Consider the following 22,171-nt stretch of genomic DNA (forward strand, 5'->3'; position numbering starts at 1 on the left):
TAGGCGAGGAATTAACACGTTCGTCGCCCAAAGTGACTTTGGGCGACGAACGTGTTAATTCTTCGCCTAAAGTCACTTTGGGCGACGAATTCTCGCCCAAAGTCTTTAGATTTATACCCATTTCTGGGTTCACTTCAGTCAGCTCACTCACTCACCTCACCCTCGCAGCGCCACAGTCCCTCACCCTCGCAGCGCCTCCTCCTTCCCTCAGCTCTCACTCCCGCCTCCTCCTCCTCCTCCTCATCCTCCTCCCTCCGCCTCCTCCTCCTCCTCCCTCCTTCCCCGAAACCCAAAACCGCCCCCCCCCCATCGGCAACCCACCCCCCGCGAAAACCCACCCCCCCTACCGAAACCCACCCCCCCCATCGGAGACCCACCCGCCCCTCCCCTGAAAATCCACCCTCGCCGAGACCCACCCCCGAAAATACCCCCCCCCCCCCGCCGAAACCCACCCCCGCGAATACCCACCCCCGCCGAAACCCACCCCCTACCCGAAACCCACCCTCCCCCGATAACCCACCCCCACCGAAACCCATCCCCCCCCCCCCAAAGAATGGCGGCGGAAGATGGCCAAGACCCTAGCATAGCAAGAATTGCCTCTGCAATCAGAGTCATACCGGATTTCCCCAAGCCAGGTACTTTTTCTCTGTTTCAAGCTTTTTCTGATAATTTTTTTTTTTTTACATTGATTTTAGTTTTATTTTCTGATAAGCAAGTAGAGACCTGCCTTTTCTTTGGTGGGTTTGATCTGTTTTTGGTTAAAAGATTCATACTTTTACTTACAAGTGAATAAGTGATCCCATTTGTTATCTGGGTAGTGGGTTGTTATCTGTTTTTGGCTTTTACTTGATTTATGGTCTTTATATGAGGCTTCTTTGAGTTTGAGGACGCGTATGCCCAACTCTCTATGGCAGGGATTATGTTCCAAGATATTACCACGTTGCTTCTGGATACCCAGGCTTTCAAGGATACTATTGATTTGTTTGTTGAGAGGTACAAAGACAAAGAAATCTCTGTTGTTGCAGGTAATTTAATTGTAAAAACTTACTGATTCACTTTTTTTTTTTTTTTGTTAATTCAATCAGTTTTAGTGGCAGTTCAGTTGTGCACGACTTATGAGTTATGATATGTCATTTATGAGATATTTTATTTTATTTTTCTGATAAGTATGCTGTCTATGAGAAAATTTAGTTGGTGTTTGGAATTAAGCCATATCCAAAGCCTAGTCTTCAGCATTCTGGCATTGGAGTTATCTCGATTCCTAGTTTGGTGGTTCTTACTGTTTTAATGGCTGTGTTTGTTGCATATACTGGATGTTGGTTAATGTTTATAATCTGAAGTTTTATTGATGACATAATGTAGGTATTGAAGCTAGAGGTTTTATATTTGGCCCTCCCATTGCATTGGCCATTGGGGCAAAATTTGTACCTATGAGGAAACCGAAAAAATTGCCTGGTATGTTGTTCACACCTTTTTTTTTCACTCTCCTCTTAAACTGCATAGTTTTCTGAGCTTTGAGAAATTCCTGCGTAGGAGGGAATCCTTGATTAGTTACTGACTTATGTTACAGTATAGATGTTGTTTAAATCACAGGCTGGCTTAATCATCTATAATGAGATCTTTTGTTTAATGCAATATGATTAACTTATCCAATTACAGTTTTGTTTTGACTTTTGAGACAGAAATGGTAGAAAGGAGTGAAGGGGTCACCTGGGGGTAACAAATAAATAGACACCAAAACTAGTTTCTTCTTGTTTTACAAATAACACAATGAATATATGTCAAGAACGTTTTTATCTTTATTAGAACATTTGCTTCTTTGCACGAGTAAGTATCAATAATATATACTGTGGGTTTTTTAACCACCATGTGTTAAAGAAATCACAAACAGTGTGATTCTTAATGTGCCAAGTTTATTTCACATTTTATTTACCCAGTAAGTATCTGGTGCTTTCAATAAATGTAGTTCTCAAGATTGCATATAGTGCTTATTCTTTTATGGTTCTGCAGGGAAGGTTATTTCTAAAGAGTACTCTTTGGAGTATGGAACAGACACGATGGAGATGCATGTGGGTGCTGTAGAAGCAGGAGAGCGTGCCTTGATCATAGATGATCTCATTGCAACAGGGGGAACCTTGGGTGCAGCAGATGTTTGGCCAGTTGGCCAGGATTGTACCTGGGTTTGTGCTGCCGCCCAACATTGACCAGTGCATGCCAGACTCCTCCACCGGTGTCGATGATGCTACTGACCTAGGGGGCCAATAGTTATTTGTATGTATGTATTAATTAAATTATTTCTACTTTGTATGGATATTTTGGATATATAAATTTATTAATTTTGTTTTATATAGTTTTTGAATAAAGATTATTAGTTATTTGTATGTATTTTTTTTTAAATATTAAATTCATATATATAATTTAAATAAAAAAAAATTTTAAATAAAATACGTTTAGGCGACGAACACCCTTATTCGTCGCCCAAACAATCTTTGGGCGACGAAATTTGTCCGTCGCCCAAACATTCTTTGGGCGACGAATAAGGGTGTTCGTCGCCCAAACCAGCTTTGGGCGACGAAATTTGTCCGTCGCCCAAAGCACGTTCCAGCGAGGAAATTAGTTATTCCTCTCCCAAATCTTGTTTAGGCGACGGATAATTTCGTCGCCCAAACATGCTTTGGGCGACGAATAAGGGTGTTCGTCGCCCAAACCCTCTTTGGGCGACGAAATTTTTCCGTCGCCTAAACATTCTTTGGGCGACGAATTTTATGTGTTGGGAGACAAAAAAATTTTGTCGCCCCTAGGTGTCTTTGGGCGACGAAATTTATGGGTTCGTCGCCCAAACTCTTGGGCGAAACATCTTGGGCGTCCAATTGCTCGACGAACCAATTTCGTCGCCCAAATGTTTGGGCGACGAAACTCTACTTTGGGCGACGAATTCCGTTCCTCTCCCAAACCCTTTTTTCTTGTAGTGCTCATACGCTCGTCTGACCAATCAAGGCTTTCCTGTTACATCTTGTCATTTGTTAGTTTCACATCTTATGTTATTAATTAACCGTGCAAGTAGTACATGCATTAAGTTTTCACAAAAATTTGATAAGTGTAGTTCTTTCATATGGTAGTAGAAAATACCTTCACTTCATCCCATGCATCCCTAATTGAAATTCCCTGCCGAAAATCCCTCCAATCCGTGAAATGTACAGGAAAAAGTTTGTGGTTATGCGCAAACATTCCCAGAAACCTTGAGAATTGTGCACATTTGCGCCTAGGTGCGACTGCTTGTCCGCTACTATTAAATGTAAGTTTCTCGGCCCCCCCGATTGCCCAGTTAAGCTTATTTTTGCCCCTTAATTTCTTAAGGGATGGTCCACGACCTACTGACTGTGTTGGCTCACTTACCTGAACCCCCACGTGAGGGCCCTCCTGGTCATATGATAGTATTTCCTCATTCCATCCATGCTGCACATTGTTCTCAACATGAAACAGTGGAAGTAGTGGTGCTTGCATGTGTCTCATCATCCCTATCCAATTCTGTGACGTTGAATCCTTCAGTTGCAGCCCTTAAAAAATCATATGAGATATTATTATAAAGAGCGTTTTCTTTGTGAATTAATATGTATGAACCAAATTTACTTATAAAAAATACTAACAATACCCTTGAACCATAGGTAAATATTTACTTTGCACCCTTAAAAAAAGGTGCACTTTTAGATTCTACCATGAAATCTGTCGAATATTATGCTAAGAAATTAAGTTCGATCCTTTCATAAGAAAATTGAGGAAATTACAGATTTGGTCCACTTATTTTATACCTAGTTCAATTTTGGTCCACGATCTTTTTTAAGTTCTGTTTTGGTCCACTAATTGTTTCATTTGTTCAATAAAGGTCCAGATTTGTGACTTTAAATCTTTTGGGTTGTGTTTTCTTCAATTATAATTGAAGTATAAGTTATATTTCATCATTTCTTAGTCATAAAAACAAATTTGGAGTATTATAATCTAAGAGAATTGAGATTTGGTGAAATTTGAAAAATTGGCAGTTTTGGGTACCCTACTTTAGGGTCAATTATCTTGAGTTTTAGAACTCCAATTTGAATGATCTTTATATGGTTGTAAAGAAGAAATGCATAGCTTTAAAACAAGTATATATTTGCTGAATTTGGGTGAGATTTGATAGGGTAAAAAGCAGGCCAAATTTGAGAAAACAAATCTGGACCTTTATTGAACAAGTCAAACAATTAGTGGACCAAAACAGAACTTAAAAAAGATTGTGGACCAAAATTGAACTAGGTATAAAATAACTGGACTAAATCTGTAATTTTCTCTAAGAAAATTTGTCCACTTGTTGCCTTACAACATACTCTATCTTCTAGCTAGCTAATGCAATTATGCAAGGTGGAACAAATCTTACCGGTGAATACGTACTATATATTTTCTTTTAAAATAAAATTTTGATGTTTACATGTGCATTATAATTTAATACTTTTTAAAAAAAATTGATGTCATGTAAATTGAGAAGTAAAGATTGAAAAAAAAAAAAATAGTTGAGGGACAAACAACATTTTCTTTTATTAATTTATAAGATAAATTAGTCATTAAGAAGAAAATATAAAAATTGAATGCATATCAAATTATAATTAGCTCATAATTAAAGACTACAAATGCGCTTTTTGCAGGAAATGCTGTACGGAAGTCAAACATTTTTTGTCCTCGATTCTACTCTTTATCTTTCTGATCCCAAAATATGGCTCTTATAGACAAAATGTTCCACATGTGAGTTTATTTCAATTTTCAAGTGATCAGCCCATTTTAATGAGTCAAAAACTTGGTACTTTTTTTTTTTTTAGTAAATTAGAAAAATCCCCTTCAAATTTATTTTCTACACTAAAACCAAGGAATAAAATTTCGAGCTTCGAGGAAATTTCGATGGAAATTTCGACGGAAATTTCGAAGATTTTTAAATTTCGACGGAAACGATGGAAATTATTATCAAAATACAGAAATTTTGATTGAAACTTCACAATATGTTTATTTAACATATTATCTACTACATTGATAAAAAACATTGAAAAAAACCAAATTATATGGTAGGTTTCATGTGATATGTGATGAATATAATGCGCGCTGGAGGCAAATACTGTTAAAAAAATGCTTCACTAATTAATAATTACTTTAATAACACCTCAATTTTATTTTTACTATAATATTGCCACATGAATTACAAAAGTAATCAATACCACATAGAGTTTCTAGGAGGTTCAAAATTTCCGCTGTCTTCAGTATCATCATGTCCAGAGTAGGTGTAATGTGAAGAATAATCATCCCAAGATACTTCTCCAGCATAATTTTGCATGTAATTGCCAACATGCCAACCATATGGATCAGGAACCTGTTGTGGTTGAATTTGCCCATAAGCATACTCATTTGAAGAGTTTGTCTCTTGTTGTGCCAATGAGTTACTATCAGACTCAACCAAGTAAGGCAGATGTGGTGGGTAGAATATTGGAGGGTTTTGCCCATAATTGTAATTGTCACTTCCTACCCCCATAGAGCCAAAAGTGGTGGATAATGAATCCTCTTCTTCTTGTGCCAAACTCTCATGACCTTTTTGTCTGCGACTATAGTCTTTTCCTATGGCACCAATTCCTGGTCCGGCACGCCTACTCCCATGATCCTCATCTTGTGTTGCATGTGTATAGTGTGCTTCGACAGAAAATGGGCTCATATACTCTTGAGAATGTCCAGTGACATCTTCATTTCCACCACCACCACCACCACCACCACCACCACCACTACCTCTACCTCCACTGTTGTTAGGAGTGCCCGATCTTGTGCTAGAGTTGCCTGATCGAGAAGGATTAGTGGGAACTGGCTCAGTACGATGTGTCGACCTTAGTTGCATAAGGTCATTCAAACTTGTAGTAGGGCTCACCTCCTCATTTAGAACTCTGTCCACATTGATACCTTCCTGACGTGCTTGAGCTGCAATATCAGGGTCTGGATTGCCTGCATCATCATCTAAATGGAGGGGCCTAATCCACTGATAAAGCTGGTTTTCCTCCACATCATCATCCCCTATAGCAGCATCATATATATCCAGCGGATCATATTCATCAACGCGATCCTCCTCTGCTTTCTTATCTCGAAGTGCAAGCCTCATATTATAGTAGCAATATACCATTTTTTCTAACCTACTATATGAGAGCCTGTTTCGTTGTTTGGTGTGTATGAGTGCGAAAGTGCTCCAGTTTCTTTCACAAGCTGATGATGACGCCGTTTGTGATAGAACTTTGATGGCTAACTTCCTCACAGTAGGCGCATCACTCCCATACATGATCCACCATTCACCTGAAATGAAAAATTTGTTTGTGTAAGTGTAACTATAAAAATAAATAATTAAGTTAATCTAACTAATACAAATAAGATGTATACTCACTAGGAGACATTCGTGATCTAGCGGCCTTTGCAGCTCGCTCTCCGAACATTTTCCGGGCATCTTTAAAATAAGTTAACTAGATACAAATACAATACAAATTATACAATATCAATCAAATATATAATTTAAGACAATCAAATTCTATAAAGTATTAATATTTTTCGTAAGGATTCTTATGGGCCTTATGGCAAATTATTTTTACCTCATTTCCAAATTGGCCAACTTGTGGTGAATCGGGATCCAATTTGGAGAATACGTTGTGCACAGCCCGAATAAGTTCACCATCATCTCCAACGCCAGGTCTATACTGATAGCGAGGATTCAAATAATAGGCTGCAATCATGCATCAAGTAAATATAGAAATATATAATTAGTAATTTAGTTCATTAATTGAAAGCTAATTAGCTAAATCAATTAAAAAAAATGCGGAACCAAAATAACAAATAAATTATTGGGTTACCTGCTGCGTGCAAATCGTGTTGTAACGTTTTAAACCATCGATCATTGATGATTTTTATTACCCACCGTGCACCCTGTTTTTTTTCTAGTTCTTCCTTCACTACACGCATTAACTCATAAATGGATCCCATTGTAGGATACACTTCTGTGTCCACAATACGTAAAACTACGTAGAGAGGTTCAAACAGACCGCACACCTTATGCACCTGTTGCCAAAAAGAGTGATCAAGAACTATATTTTCAACGGTGATGCCTGCATCTGAACGCCGGAAATTGCTACGACCCCAATCATCACTGGTGAACAATTGCTTCAGCCCCATCATCTTACCATACAAACTATCCAATGCAATATAGTTTGTAGCAAATCGGGTGGCACCAGGACGAACAATATCTCCCTTCGTGATCTCTCGCATCTTTGCCAACAACCAGTTATGGTTGTAAATATAATTCGTGATCATTCTGGCTTTTTTAATCACATTAGCAACCTGCTCTTTCTTCCCCATCTCTTCAAACATTAGATCAATGCAATGTGCTGCACACGACGTCCAGTACACATTGTATTTGTTCATTAACTTCTTACCTGCTTTGACAAATGCGGAACCATTGTCGGTCACAACTTGAACAATATTCTCCTCTCCAACCTCCGTGATTACATCCTTCAGTAGCCCATAAATATATTTATGATCCTTTATGCAATCTGAAGAATCAACGGACTTAAGGAATACCGACTTCCCTCTTGAGTAGGCCATGAAGTTAATGATAGACAGTTTGGTTGGACCTGTCCAACCATCGCACATGATTGTGCAACCATAAGTTGCCCAATCAGTCTTCAATTTGTTAACATGCTCTTGCATTTCTTGAAACTCCTGGTCCAAAAATCCGGTGCGTATCTGATAGGGTGTTGGAGGTTCCACTCCTACTCCTGCCTGTTGACATCCTATCACCAAATTTTTGAAATGATGAGATGCTGCTTTTGAAGGAGGAACATTTTCATATATGAAGAACTTGCTGATCAAGCGTTGCATCCCATCTTTGATTGACCCTCCGGAAAAGAGATTTTTAACACTCTTTTGGCGTGCTTGAGCTGCCTTGTACAAGCTTGGTGCCACTGGAGGTGTTGGTCGTGAATCTCGTGATTCCCTCATGCTTGATGCTCTTTGCATCTGTGCACCACTACTAGACCCAGAACCTTGTCCCCTATTTGGGACTTTATGTGAGTGTTCTCTCTCCCATTCTGCTGCTCTAGAGGCTCGAAGTGCAGATCGAAATTCTCTTCGCTCTTGAGGCCCCATATCATCATTATGATCTTCATCATCATCATCTTCATCATCACTCAGCTCAATCTGACTTTGTCCTCGAAGCTCTTCTCTGAGCTCTTCCATCCTTTGTATTTTTTTGCTTTTTTGGTGTTGTTTGTGTTGCATCCCTGCAATGATGAATTGTCTCACTTCTGGTGGGACACTATTGCATCGTTGCACATTGTGTCCAGGATCCAAACCACTAAGGTGGTATTTTAATCGTGTCACTCCAGCACCCTTCATTACAAGGCCACAATATTTGCATACTGAACCTTGTCTGCTACCTGGTAATGGATCGGCATGATCCCAAGCTGGATCACGTGATCTCCCTCCACTGGCCATTGAATCCTAAATTCCTAATAACAAAAAGACATACACAGTAACACAATAACAATAACAATTAAATTCCATGTTAATATCATATCAGTATATCACCAAGAAATTAATATCATATTAGTTATTAACTTATTAGTTATTACTAATTAGTAATTTCATATCATATTCATATTACCAATTGGCAATTCCATATTTCCATATTACTAATTTGTAATTTCATATCATATTACCAATTTCATTTCCATATTACTAATTTCATATTAATTATTAATTTATTACTAACTCCATATTAATTTCACTAATTTTAAATTACCAATTCGGCAAATCCCATACATGATACATAGATGCTATTAACAAATCATACAAATTCCATATTAATTATTAACAAATCATACCAATTCCAATTCCATATCATATCAAATCACCACTTTCAACTTCCATATCAATATTTATATATCATACAAATTACACAAATCATACAAATCAAAATCAACCTAAAATTATACAATCAATTCCACAATTATACGATTAAAGATTCAAAATTAACCCAAAATCATATAATTATACAAATCAAAATCAACCCAAAATTATACAATTAATTCCAAATCTATATAAATCAACCCAAAATCAATATAAGTTATCTTATATAAATTAACCCAAGATCAATATAATGACATAATGACATAATGTACATATAAACCCAAAATATGATATTAATCAATTGATGTTAGATAATATTTAAAAGTGGGTAAATGTCTAAATGATATACTCATATAGATATACTCAGATATACTCATAGATCAATTTAGATATACTCAGAATCTCAGATATAGGACTCAAGACAAACAATAAAAACCCGAAAATTGAAAGGAAAAGGAAATATATTAAAAATAATGATGAACTAGATGGTAGTATCAACGATTTTTTTTGGCCAAGTAGTATCAACAATTTTAATCATAAGATTCATAACTAGATAAGTAATTAAGTACAAAGATTTTAAATAAAATGGAAATAAATTTTTCCCTTCGCCACGGGACGGTGACATTAGAGGCTTAGATAGTTAGATACTTAGATCAACAATAAATCAAATCAAATATAAAATAAGACACTTCACCCATAAGTTCCATAACTCCATAAGTATAGTCTGTATAGAATCTATAGATCAAGACATTTTGACTGGAAGACTTGACTTCACAGTTCTCACAAAGGCACAAAGCCACAAACACTCACAGACAGAGACTTCACACTCCCACAAAGGCACAAACCCAAAATACTCACAGCCTGGACTTCGCACAAACACAGATGTCGCCGAGAAGACAGAGACGTCCGAGAAGCTTCGAGGTGGCCGGACGCTTCGAGATCGCCGCTGCAAGCCGAGAAGATAGAGTCGTCCAAGACCGGCGCTGCAAGCCGAGAAGACGGAGGAGAGAGGCGAGAGAGAACCGAGAAGGAGGAGAGAGGCGCTGGCCGCGCTGCGCTGGCTGCAGATCGGATCGAAGGTGTGCGCCGAGCCGCCGAGGTGAGATTGTGATACTGATTTGTAATGTGAGGCAGTGAGGGACTTAGGGTTAGGCTGGGTACCGTATTTGAGCGAGGCTGCGAGGGTTAGGGTGGGTATTTCAGTATTTGAGAATTGAGATTTTCTGATTTTGCGTTTGCCACTGTTTTGAAGCTCAGGTGAAATCTGGGTATTTTGAGCGAAATTCGTCGAAATTTCGCTGAATTTCGACGAAATTTAAGCGAAATTTCGTCGAAATTTCGCTCAAATTAAAAAAATTGGCTGTTAGGGGCCTTCGAAATTTCGCTCGAAATTTCGAATATTTCGCCGAAATTTACCGAAATTTAGTCGAATATGTGTTAAAATTTCGGAACCCCTAAAAAACGAAATTTTCGGCGAAATTTCGCCGAAAACTTCGAAATTTAAACCCTTGACTAAAACCTATGACACTATTTTTTGTGTGTTAACCTCTTTGACCACTTGCCAACTCATCATTCTTTCTATTTTTAGATTTTTTAAATTTAAACTTTGTAAATTCCTTATATGCCCTCAATTTTATTTAAGACCTTTTTTCCTTAGTTGATTTTTTATTTTTGGTAACATTTGTATTTACTCTTTACAATTTGTTGTGCTTTAAATGCTAATGATTCATTGTTGAACATTCTTTTCAAAGGTCAATCATGAATACCCATATATGATTTTTTTTTTAAATTATATTATTAATTATAACAAATAAATAACCTATAAATAATTCTCATAAATAAATAATGAACCAAAAAAAAATTATATAAATAATAACTATAATGAACATACACACAATTCTAATGAAATAAATCATTAACAAATAAATTACCTACAACAACTAATAAACCTACAAACAATTTTTTTAGTAATAATAACCTACACAAATTAATGAACTTACATGAATTAAAACAACCACATTATAAGACTTTATTACATTTTACTGACCTGAACTTTGAGTTCAATCTCACTTCACCACCTAAAAAAAATTGTCTCAATTTACCACATGAATTAAAAATTTGTTGCAATGTACTATCTCTGACTCATTTTGTCTAAACTTTTGTTAAAAATAAGGGTGTTTTGGTCTTTTTCAAGTCAGTTTTTTATTGTTTCAAAGTAAATAAAGTGTAAAAAAACCATTTTTCTTAATAATAGGAACTTGAAAAACACCAAAACACTCTTATTTTTAACAAAAATTAAGACAAAATTAGCTAGAGGTAGTATATTGCAACAAATTTTTAATTCATGTGGTAAATTGAAACAAATTTTTTTATAGATGGTGAAGTGAGATTGAGCCTAAACTTTAGGTGGATAAAATGTAAAAAAACCACATTAGCATAATGAACCTACAAACAATTCTCAGTTGTAGGTTCCTTATTTAACTCAATTATATATATATTTATATATTTATATCACACGCCTTAAATTAAGTGTTTTAATGAATTTTAGGGGATTCATTTTCTAGAAAATAAGGATAATTAATGGAAATTAAAGAGTGACATAATTTCAAAATAAATATTAATTAAATAATGACATAATTTGTAAATAATATAAATCTAATGGAATATTGTTATTTTATGTGGAGCAAGATTTTAAATATGGGCTTTTAACTATTAAAAGAAAAGTAATAGCGTTAGACTCTAAAAAAATGCAATTTAATGAACTAATATCGAAATCACCCTAAAAATAATACTCGTACAAATATTTTAAATTTTTTTGTTACATCTATATACAAAATGAATAAAACAACACATAATTTATATTTATTCATAAGAGATCATTTCCTTACACCAACACTTGGAGAGTAGTACTAGAAGCAACAACTACTATTCTAACTTTATGAATCCCAATATCACATTTTATTGTTCAACAATTGGGCTCACTTTACTTCATTTATTCATAACAAATACGAAACTGTGATGTCATCTTGATAAATAAAAATTGAGGTAATACCATTCATTTATTTTTCAGGTCCAAACTTTGTTTCAAGATTTTCTGCATGTCTATCTCCTTTTCAAAAGCTTAAGAAGTGAACGGAATAAAATCGGAGCCGGACCTAGACCCGAGCCAAGTTTCACTGGTTTGGTATGAATTTGCTTCTTAATAATATTTGGTCGGTTTTGGGCATAAGAATTTGCAAACCGATTAAACCGGATCGGTTGATGGGTTAACCTGGAACTAGAACCAGTCCAATCCGGACGCACCCGGTGGAGAATCTGAGTGTCATTTTGAAGTTTAGCCATGGTTTCTTCAGCCAAGCTAATGTATGCCTCTATTCCACCACCCTCTTTGGCATCGACGAAAATGACAAAGTTGTTGAAGGGGCGTGGGGGCAAGCCCACCCATGCAGGTCTCCCCCAACCAAAATCATTATCTTCATACAGAGGAAATTTGCACAAACTAGAGTAACCTAGAGGCGTAACAATCTCTCCTCGGTTAAAACTATTAGAATTTTTCTTAGTGACACTCAAGTGCTCATTCCCCTGTTGTAGTGCCTTGATGTAGTCCTTGTCAATCTTCTTTATCGCTTCTCGAACTTGCCAGGTCAGGCCATAACATTGATCTTCCCCAGTATTCAAAGACGGCGTCGTTATCGCAAAGTGATAAAGATTTCCAAAAGAACGTTGCGGCAGTGGTGGATCAAACCTCGGACGCAGGTTCACAACATGGGCCAGCATGTACAACTTCTCCTGATGATGATTGTTGGAGGCCACAAATCTGGAGAATAAGAAAGCTGATAAGGTCTCGACACGCGAGGGGCGTTTCATCGTCATCAGACCATATTGTGCTCTAAGATCCTCTATCATACATGCATCGAACACGAACCTCTTTGTTACTTTATTTTGTGTGATTAAACGTGCATCAAATCCAGTGTCGTCCTTGGGTGGGAAGAGCGTGGCCGAAACAAATTGGGGACGCTCTATTTTGGCTTCATCATCATCAATATCTTCGCCGCGGGCAATGGCAGCCCATGTTTTGGTGAACATGAGCATAGATAACGCATCTGCAATCTTGTGAGAAAGGCAGAGACTGATGGCAAATCCTCCACAGTCAAACACATTTAGCTGAGCACCAAACACAAAGTTATTGTCAGTATCATAAAGTTCAAATGGGACCAATTTATTGAGTTCCGAAGGGTTGGGATTGTTGAGAACATCAGAAAGTTGGCACTTGACTTGAGCTTCGACAAAGGGAACGCCCTCGTCGTTGCAGTCTATGAAATTGTTGTCTTTGTCGTTGAGTGCTTGTCGTCCGGCTAGTGGGTAGTAAAGGGTTAAGGCTTGGGCTAAGGACTTCTTAAGGTGTTTGGATATTTCAGTAATGCAGGGTTGTGTCTGGTCATTGAATTTATAGAAGAGGACCAAAGAGATATAGCTTGGGGGAGATCGTTGATCAATCAAGGAGAATTGGTACTGGCGAAGATGGTCAGGGGTTGGAGAAGATGGTTTGATAATCTCCTTGTTGAGTGTTTCCACTTCAACCATCATTCGATTCATTATAATTTCAGATCGAGGTTGTATTTATCTGATTGTTGTTTGTGTGCTTCTGTGGTGTTATTCTGGCCATGCATGATTAAATTTATACACATAGAGGAGTAGTTGTTTAGTTATCAAGATCATTCACGAAGAGGTCTAACACTCAAACCACTAATTAAAAATTAAGTTCAATAATAATTTGCCCAATTGCGTAATAATTAAAAAGAATTACTTGTGTACAAGGGGTGGACTTACCTTAAACTTTGGAACTTGAAGATTTAAATATTAGAGTTTGTAATCTGATAAAGAAGAATAAAGAGTAGTTGTATATATGTTGACTCAAAAAAGTGATTTAAAACTTTAGATGGCCAGCCTTGCATGTATATATATATATATCAAAGAAGTGATTTAAAACTTTAGGATATCATTACAATAAGAGATAATTAGACTTAGATCCTTTAGAAAAATAGTTTTTAGATGGAGACCGGGAGTGTTTTAAAATTTATAAGAAAATATTTTTAATTTATAATAATTTATAAAAAAATCATTTTAATTCATAATAAAGTCCTTCCCCGATTTAAAGGGTATTTCCTCCTATTTGAAGAGTATTCCCCTCTTAAGGTGTAGAGTAGGCTTTGTAGAGGCTGCATATTAGGTTTTAACTCCAATTTAATTAAATTGCTGGGATGTGACAGTTGTCCTAGAAATGTAGAATTATTTATGCGCGCGTAGTGATGTTTAGCTGTAGATTCTAGGACGGAGTCCCATGACATCCCATAATCAATATATTAATATATATTATCTGCGCGGTCAACACGTTTGGCTCTTTAGTTTATGCACTTTTAATTCCCACTTGCACTTAAGCATTGACAAACTCTATTTGTTTTTAAATTTGAGAAAAAATGATATAAAACAGAATTCCAATCATTTTCTAAAATTTCTCTAAATTTAAGATTTTCTTAAAAATTTTTCTAAATCAAGTTAAATGGATGAGGCTCATCAAACTCTTCTTAAACCTGCAATAGTCAAATTTAACTAGAAACCCAAACAAAACAAAAAAATATAGAGAAACTTTCAATTTTAGCATTGGAGAGCCTTTTCCCAAATCTAACTTTTTTCCATAAATTATCCTCAAATTGAAGAAAAATATAAGGAAATAACTGAAGATGTTCTTATATATAAAGCACATTAATTATAATGGCATTTTTGAATTTAATTTGTTATAATACACGACATGACAATTAATAAGTCAAACTAAAATTAAGATCAGCATTTATCATATGAGATACTATTATGAAGAGCGTTTTCTTTCTGAATTAATATGTATGAACTAAATATACTTTATAAAAAATATTAACAATACCCTTGAACCATAGGTCAATTTTTACTTTGCACCCTAAAAAAAAAGGTGCAGTTTTAGATTCTACCATGAACTCTGTAGAATATTATGCTAAGAAATTAAGTTTGATCCTTTCATAAGAATTAAAAGTTTGTCCACTTGTTGCATTACAACATGTACTCTTCTAGCTAATGCAATTATGCAAGGTGAAACAAATCTTACCGGTGAATTAATACTATATATTTTCTTCTAAAATAAAATTATGATGTTTACAAGTGCATTATAATTTCATACTTTTTTAAAAACAAAAAAAATTGATGTCATATAAATTGAGAAGTAAAGATTGAAAAAAATAGTTGAGGGACAGCAACATTTTCTTTTATTAATTAATTTATAAGATAAATTAGTCATATATTAAGAAGAAAATATAAAAATTGAATGCATATCAAATTATAATTAGCTCATAAAGACTAAAAATGGGCTTTTTGCAGGTAATGCTAGCTGTATGGAAGTCAAACATTTTTTAGTTGCATGTGATCAAATTTATACACACTAACACAGAGAGGACTAGTTGCATGTTTAGTTATCACGAAGAGGCAAACGATTTAAAAAGTTTGATAATTTATAATTTGTCTACAAAGTCAAAGGATTAAGAGAATTTGGGTAATAATTATGAACTAAATATATAACATGCACATGGCGTTGAGTACCAAGAAAATATAATTTTAGTGCCATAATTAACAAATAGCTAGTTGAAACTATTTGCATGTTCTATTTGTTTATGGAAATAATTAGATCTTGAAAGTTTGTACGCGTAATGGAGGGTTGTGTCTGGTCATTGAATTTATAGAAGAGGACCAAAGAGATATAGAATGGGGGAGATCGTTGATCAAGGAAGGAGATCGAATTGGTACTGGCGAAGATGGTCAGGGGTTGGAGAAGATGGTTTGATAATCTCTTTGTTGAGTGTCTCCACTTCAACCATCATTCGATTCATTCTAATTTCAGATAGAGGTTGTATTTATCTGATTGTTGTTTGTGTGCTACTGTGGTGTTATTCTGGCCATGCATGATCAAATTTATACACATAGAGGAGTAGTTGTTTAGTTATCACGATCATTCACGAGGTCTAACACTCAAACCACTAATTAAAAATTAAGTTCAATAATAATTTGCCCAATTGCGTAATAATTAAAAAGAATTAATTGTGCACAAGGGGTGGACTTACCTTAAACTTTGGAACTTGAAGATTTAAATATTAGAGTTTGTAATCTGATAAAAAAGAATAAAGAGTTTTCAAATAGCAAATGTACGTGTTGCCTCCTTGGTTGCTTTCACAACTGCAACTTGATTGTAACTTCAATAAAGCTTTGCTTAGTCAAAAAACAAAGAAAGCAAATTTGTTGTGGAAAGTCAGTCCTTAGATTTTAAAGAGCTGGATCGGAGGTGAACCATAAAAGTGAGACATCAACCTTTCATAATACATTCACTTGATTTGGAATTACTATTGTAATATTACACTAATTAGAATTTACACCTAACACCAATATATAAAGAATATTATAAAATTTGAGGACCCAAGACATTTGGGAGCCAACAAGCTAGATTGTCTCACTCGACTACCCTCACATCATCCGGCTGTAGGGAATGTAAATATATTGACATGGGATGGGGAGCTGGTCGTGGCCAATGTGTTGCGTGGGCCGGCCGGGAATTTTAAAAATTCTATTTTCCAGCATAATTGACGACAACGTATGCGGTATGCCAGCAATTTGAAAAATGTCTTAACTAAGTATAGTGATGGTGATCACGATCAAAATATTGTATTCTCTTTTTTAAATAAAAACAATATATATAGTATTGTTAGAGTTGGATTTTCTATTGTGCTTATTTTCCACACACAAACAAAAAAGTCACGATTTCCGCACTAAGCAAGATTCAAATCCCAAATTTTAATATTAATTTAGATACACGTACATTCAAGATGAAGATAAGAACAACAATTGCCAAACAATGGGACCTAGTATGGAATTCACAAATGTATACTACTTTTTTTTATTCGTCAAACACAAATATATACTATACTAATTACTAATTAACGATACTTCTGATCGATAAATTAATTTTTCAGTTCAACCCATTTGGAGACCCAAATGCAAGGAACTCCTGGTCACCTTCAAGTTTAGCCAAGTCTTGTTCCTTCATGTTAATATATGCCTCTATTCCACCACCGGACTTAGTGTCCATAAAAACAATCAAATTATTGAAAGTCAAGGCGGGCGACCCGACCCAAGTGGGCTTTCCCCACCCGAAATCAGCTTCATACAAAGAAAACCTGCACAAACTTGTGAAGCTGAGCGTAACCATCTCTCCCTTGTAGAAATTTCGAGACCGCTGTTTGATAAAATCCAAGTGCTCACTGCCCTCCTGCAATTTCTTCACGTAGTGTTTGTCTACGAGACTCACTTGGTCTCTCACCTGCTTTACAAGACCATAGCACTCCTCTCCCGTATCCAAACGTGGAATTGTCACTGCGATTCGGTAGAGATTTCCGAATGAGTAATCGGGCAGTGGTGGGTCAATCCTTGTACGTAGGTTCACTGCATGAACAATGGCGTAGAGCCTCTGATCAGGTACTCCTGATGATGACTCTATTTGATGAGTCGGACTGCTAGTGGCAGCAACATAGCGACTCCATATGAAAGCCGACAAAGCCTCCACACGAGATGGGGGTTTTTGGTTTTTTTCTAACCTTCGGCCATATTTTGCTTTAAGAGCATCTATCATGGAGGATTCGAACACGAACATTTTTGTTACGATATTTGCCTTTGTGATACCGACCCTGGGATCGAACCCGGATATATTCCTCGGCGGGAAGAGTGTCGCCGATACAAATTGTGGGCCCACTGTAACTGTCGGATCGACATCTTCTCGAGCAGTGGCTGCCCAAGATTTGATGAAGGTGAAAAATGACAAAGCGTCTGCAATCTTGTGGGAAATGCACAGGCCAAGAGCAATCCCACCACAGTCAAAGACGTTGAGTTGGACACCAAGTGCCAGGTCAGCAACTTGGTCTAGTTGAAATGGAATGAACTTGTTGAGGTCACTAGGGACCGGGTTTTGGATCACGTGGGAGAGTTGGCACTTGACTCGAGTTTCCAAATAGGGTATGCCCTCGTCGTTGCAGTCTATGAAGAGATTGGCGTTGGCTCGTCCGGCTAGAGGGTAGAATTGGACTAAGACCTCAGAGAGAGATTTTTTAAGGTGGTTCGAGATGCTCTTAGTATTGAAATTAATTATATCATCGCGATCTTGCGAGGAATAGAATATCACCAAAGGACTAAAGACAGGGGGAGATATTTGGTCGAGAAAGGAGAGTTGGTATCTGCGAAGGTGGTCAGGGGTTGGAGAAGATGGTCTGATAATCTCTTTGGAGATTACTTCCACTTCAAACTTCATGATCGATCTCCTCTTTGGAGATAGTACTTGTGATTGTCTGTGGGTTTTGTGTTTCTTTCCAATGAGACATATATATATAGAGCTTAATTATTGCATGCATGGTTAAGAAGTTAACATATATATATATATAATATTATATATATTGGCTCATGGGTGGAGCAAAAACATATTTGGCCAATGGGATTGATAGATTATATATCAGTATATATCCAATGGACGTTTTTTTTTACTTGTGGAACATAACATATGATCGACATGAGTGGCCCGTTTTTGTTCAATTTTTCTAAAGTATATATCTTTAAAATCAATCTTTAGCTTTTTTTTCTTTTCTTGAATTACAAGGGAATATCAAGACTGGATCTGAGCAGTTAGGTTGCAAAACTTTTCCAGTGATCGATGATGCATGCTGATAGGGTTTTCGATATAAACTATAAATATTAAAACGTCTTAATTTAAGCAAAGCATAGAATATATGATTAGTCCAACATTAGTCCAACCTGTTTTAATTTTCTTGCAGAAGAGTACATATATGTGGCGTGTAACGTAATAGTGAAGGCTAGGTAAGAGTTCCATGCTAACAAGATAAGCCAAAAGATTCTCATAAAATAAAAAACACTCAATATATGATTAAGACCATCTGAACTAACAACAATATTTGTAATCAAATCTCTTATCTATAGAGATGAAAAGAGAGATATGGTGGTCCAATTAATGTTCTCTATGTAACATAACATTACTGAAAATAAAAAGAGTGATTTTACTTTCTTTTATCTGGAGAGTTGAACTTGAAACCTCTCCAGTCTCCATATTATGAAGAGAAATACGTACAATTAATTAAACTAATAATTAGTTTTTAGTAATTTTACTCGTGAAACTCTTAGATCTTCTTTCATCATAAATTTATTACAATTTTACCGTGACCAATTTCTTCTTCTAAATATTTATTAATTTTTTTTCAAACTTGACAAGAAGAAAATTTCACCAGTACCATAGCTCATCTATTCAGTGGGCTGTAGGGGTTATAGTGCTCCCCACCTTTCTTATTTTTTTAAGTTTTTCCTATGTACTTTTAGCCCATATAGCCCAGCACACTTGGTTGGGTTCACTACAAAAAATATGACCAAAGCCCACTAATGATTGGCGGCTATAAAAGGGGTGGCAATTAGCAATAGGGACTAAAGTGCCTCTATTTTAACAAAAATTGGTGGCAATTGAGCAATATGCACTCAAGTTTCAAATTGCCACCCCTTTTGTAGCCGCCAATCATTAGTGGGCTTTGCTCATATTTTTTGTAGTGGTTTTGGTGTTGTTTAGCATCGTGATTTATTGTATACAAAGGAAACATGATCAAGCTAAATGAAACAACAAGTCCTTTTATTTTCAAGAACTGCAAACTTGGATTAAAACTTGAAAGAGTAACATTATTTTGATGCACATAATGAAGAGAAAAAAAATATAGACGCACACAATTCCTTCCTTAATTCAGCACCCGGGCAGTTGGAGAAACATAGGAAACGAACTCCTCATCACTTTGAAATTTAGCCATTCTTATAATGAACCTACAAACAATTCTCACTTGTAGGTTCCTTATTTGACTCAATTATATATATCACACGCCTTAAATTAAGTGTTTTAATGAATTTTAGGGGATTCATTTTTTAGGAAAATTGGATAATTAATGGCAATTAAAGAGTGACATAATTTGAAAATAAATATTAATTACATAATGGCATAATTTGTAAATAATATAAATCTAATGGAATATTGTTATCCTACGTGGAGCAAGATTTTAAATATGGGCTTTAACTATTAAAAGAAAAGTAATAACGTTACACTCTAAAAAAATGTAATTTAATGGACTAATATCGAAATCACCCTAAAAATGATATTCGTACAAATATTTTAAATTCTTTTGTTACATATATATATACAAAATGAATAACACAACACATAATTTATATTTATTCATAAGAGATCATTTCCTTACACCAACACTTGGAGAGTAGTACTAGAAGCAACAACTACTATTCTAACTTTATGGATCCCAATATCACATTTTATTGTTCAACAATTGGGCTCACTTTAAACTTCATTTATTCATAACAAATACGAAACTGTACGTGATGTCATCTTGATAAATAAAAATTGAGGTAATACTATTCATTTATTTTTCAGGTTCAAACTTTGTTTCAAGACTTTCTGCATGTCTATCTCCTTCTCGAAAGCTTAAGAAGTGAACGGAATAAAATCGGACCCAAACCTGGACCCGAGCCAAGTTTCACTGGTTTGGTATGAATTTGCTTCTTAATAATATTTGGTCGGTTTTGGGCATAAGAATTTGCAACCCAATTAAACCGGATCGGTTGATGGGTTAACCTAGAACTAGAACCAGTCCAACCCAGACGCACTCGGTGGAGAAACTGAGTGTCACTTTGAAGTTTAGCCATGCTTTCCTCAGCCAAGCTAACGTATGCCTCTATTCCACCACCCTCTTTGGCATCGACGAAAGTGACCAAGTTGTTGAAGGGGAGTAGGGGCAAGCCCACCCATGCAGGTCTCCCCCAACCAAAATCATTATCTTCATACAGAGGAAATTTGCACAAACTAGTGTAACCTAGAGACGTAACAATCTCTCCTCGGTTAAAACTATTAGAATTTTTCTTATTGAAACTCAAGTGCTCATTCCCCTGTTGTAGTGCCTTGATGTAGTCCTTGTCAATCTTCTTTATCGCTTCTCGAACTTGCCAGGTCAGGCCATAACATTGATCTTCCCCAGTATTCGAAGACCGCGTTGTTATCGCAACGTGATGAAGATTTCCAAAAGAACGTTGCGGCAGTGGTGGATCAAACCTCGGACGCAGGTTCACAACATGGACCAGCATGTACAACTTCTCCTGATGATGATTGTTGGAGGCCACAAATCGGGAGAATAAGAAAGCTGATAAGGTCTCGACACGCGAGGGGCGTTTCATCGCCATCAGACCATATTGTGCTCTAAGATCCTCTATCATACAGGCATCGAACACGAACCTCTTTGTTACTTTATTTTGTGTGATTCTGCGTGCATCAAATCCAGTGTGGTCCTTGGGTGGGAAGAGCGTGGCCGAAACAAATTGGGGACGCTCTATTTTGGCTTCATCATCATCAATATCTTCGCCGCGGGCAAAGGCAGCCCATGTTTTGGTAAACATGAGCATAGATAACGCATCTGCAATCTTGTGAGAAAGGCAGAGACTGATGGCAAATCCTCCACATTCAAACACATTCAGCTGAGCACCAAACACAAAGTTATTGTCAGTATCATAAAGTTCAAATGGGACCAATTTATTGAGTTCCGAAGGGTTGGGATTGTTGAGAACATCAGAAAGTTGGCACTTGACTTGAGCTTCGACAAAGGGAACGCCCTCGTCGTTGCAGTCTATGAAATTGTTGTCTTTGTCGTTGAGTGCTTGTCGTCCGGCTAGTGGGTAGTAAAGGGTTAAGGCTTGGGCTAAGGACTTCTTAAGGTGTTTGGATATTTCAGTAATGCAGGGTTGTGTCTGGTCATTGAATTTATAGAAGAGGACCAAAGAGGTATAGACTGGGGGAGATTGTTGATCAAGGAAGGAGAATTGGTACTGGCGAAGATGGTCAGGGGTTGGAGAAGATGGTTTGATAATCTCCTTGTTGAGTGTTTCCACTTCAACCATCATTCGATTCATTCTAATTTCAGATCGAGGTTGTATTTATCTGATTGTTGTTTGTGTGCTTCTGTGGTGTTATTCTGGCCATGCATGATCAAATTTATACACATAGAGGAGTAGTTGTTTAGTTATCACGATCATTCACGAAGAGGTCTAACACTCAAACCAC

At 36.4% G+C, this 22,171-nt stretch overlaps 4 protein-coding genes and 1 pseudogene across 4 annotated transcripts; 1 reads left to right on the forward strand and 4 right to left on the reverse strand.

Annotated features, from left to right (window-relative positions):
- The first annotated feature begins 553 nt into the window (after positions 1-553).
- LOC147294814 (adenine phosphoribosyltransferase 1, chloroplastic-like) lies at positions 554-2,379 on the forward strand. The gene is made up of 4 exons (XM_086231739.1): positions 554-635; positions 915-1,025; positions 1,363-1,455; positions 2,011-2,379. Exons 1-4 carry the CDS (start codon positions 554-556, stop codon positions 2,202-2,204), a joined length of 480 nt encoding a protein of 159 aa, XP_086087865.1. The 3' UTR covers positions 2,205-2,379.
- Positions 2,380-5,179: 2,800 nt separating this feature from the next.
- Positions 5,180-8,532, reverse strand: LOC147294815 (uncharacterized). Its single transcript, XM_086231757.1, has 4 exons — positions 6,894-8,532; positions 6,636-6,766; positions 6,434-6,509; positions 5,180-6,345 (listed from the first exon to the last, which is right to left on the reverse strand). The coding sequence occupies exons 1-4, from the start codon at positions 8,530-8,532 to the stop codon at positions 5,228-5,230; spliced, it is 2,964 nt and encodes a 987-aa protein (XP_086087883.1). The 3' UTR covers positions 5,180-5,227.
- Positions 8,533-12,048: 3,516 nt separating this feature from the next.
- Positions 12,049-13,533, reverse strand: LOC147294816 (limonoid 21-O-acetyltransferse-like). Its single transcript, XM_086231218.1, has one exon. The coding sequence runs from the start codon at positions 13,531-13,533 to the stop codon at positions 12,049-12,051; it is 1,485 nt and encodes a 494-aa protein (XP_086087344.1).
- Positions 13,534-16,987: 3,454 nt separating this feature from the next.
- On the reverse strand, positions 16,988-18,319 carry LOC147294817 (stemmadenine O-acetyltransferase pseudogene; annotated as a pseudogene).
- A 1,477-nt stretch (positions 18,320-19,796) lies between these two features.
- On the reverse strand, positions 19,797-22,011 carry LOC147294818 (stemmadenine O-acetyltransferase-like). Its single transcript, XM_086231219.1, has 3 exons — positions 20,580-22,011; positions 20,307-20,352; positions 19,797-19,878 (listed from the first exon to the last, which is right to left on the reverse strand). The coding sequence occupies exons 1-3, from the start codon at positions 22,009-22,011 to the stop codon at positions 19,797-19,799; spliced, it is 1,560 nt and encodes a 519-aa protein (XP_086087345.1).
- Positions 22,012-22,171: the final 160 nt, after the last annotated feature.

This window comes from Dryas octopetala, chromosome 2 (genome assembly GCF_963921425.1).
Source record: "Dryas octopetala chromosome 2, drDryOcto1.1, whole genome shotgun sequence".
Classification (NCBI taxonomy): domain Eukaryota; kingdom Viridiplantae; phylum Streptophyta; class Magnoliopsida; order Rosales; family Rosaceae; genus Dryas; species Dryas octopetala.

Bases quoted from the DNA above. Each gene is read 5' to 3' on its own strand.
- LOC147294815 (XM_086231757.1), bottom strand. From the start codon at position 8,532: ATGGCCAGTGGAGGGAGATCACGTGATCCAGCTTGGGATCATGCCGAT. The intron at 6,767-6,893 runs GTAACCCAATAA...GCATGATTGCAG, and splicing joins ACACGATTTGCACGCAGCAG to CCTATTATTTGAATCCTCGC. The intron at 6,510-6,635 runs GTAAAAATAATT...ATTTGTATCTAG, and splicing joins TTGGCCAATTTGGAAATGAG to TTAACTTATTTTAAAGATGC.
- LOC147294816 (XM_086231218.1), bottom strand. From the start codon at position 13,533: ATGATGGTTGAAGTGGAAACACTCAACAAGGAGATTATCAAACCATCT.
- LOC147294818 (XM_086231219.1), bottom strand. From the start codon at position 22,011: ATGATGGTTGAAGTGGAAACACTCAACAAGGAGATTATCAAACCATCT. The intron at 20,353-20,579 runs GTTTGGGTCCGA...GGATCCATAAAG, and splicing joins GAAACTTGGCTCGGGTCCAG to TTAGAATAGTAGTTGTTGCT. The intron at 19,879-20,306 runs GTAAGGAAATGA...AATTGTTTGTAG, and splicing joins ACTACTCTCCAAGTGTTGGT to GTTCATTATAAGAATGGCTA.
- LOC147294814 (XM_086231739.1), top strand. From the start codon at position 554: ATGGCGGCGGAAGATGGCCAAGACCCTAGCATAGCAAGAATTGCCTCT. The intron at 636-914 runs GTACTTTTTCTC...TCTCTATGGCAG, and splicing joins ACCGGATTTCCCCAAGCCAG to GGATTATGTTCCAAGATATT. The intron at 1,456-2,010 runs GTATGTTGTTCA...ATGGTTCTGCAG, and splicing joins GAAACCGAAAAAATTGCCTG to GGAAGGTTATTTCTAAAGAG.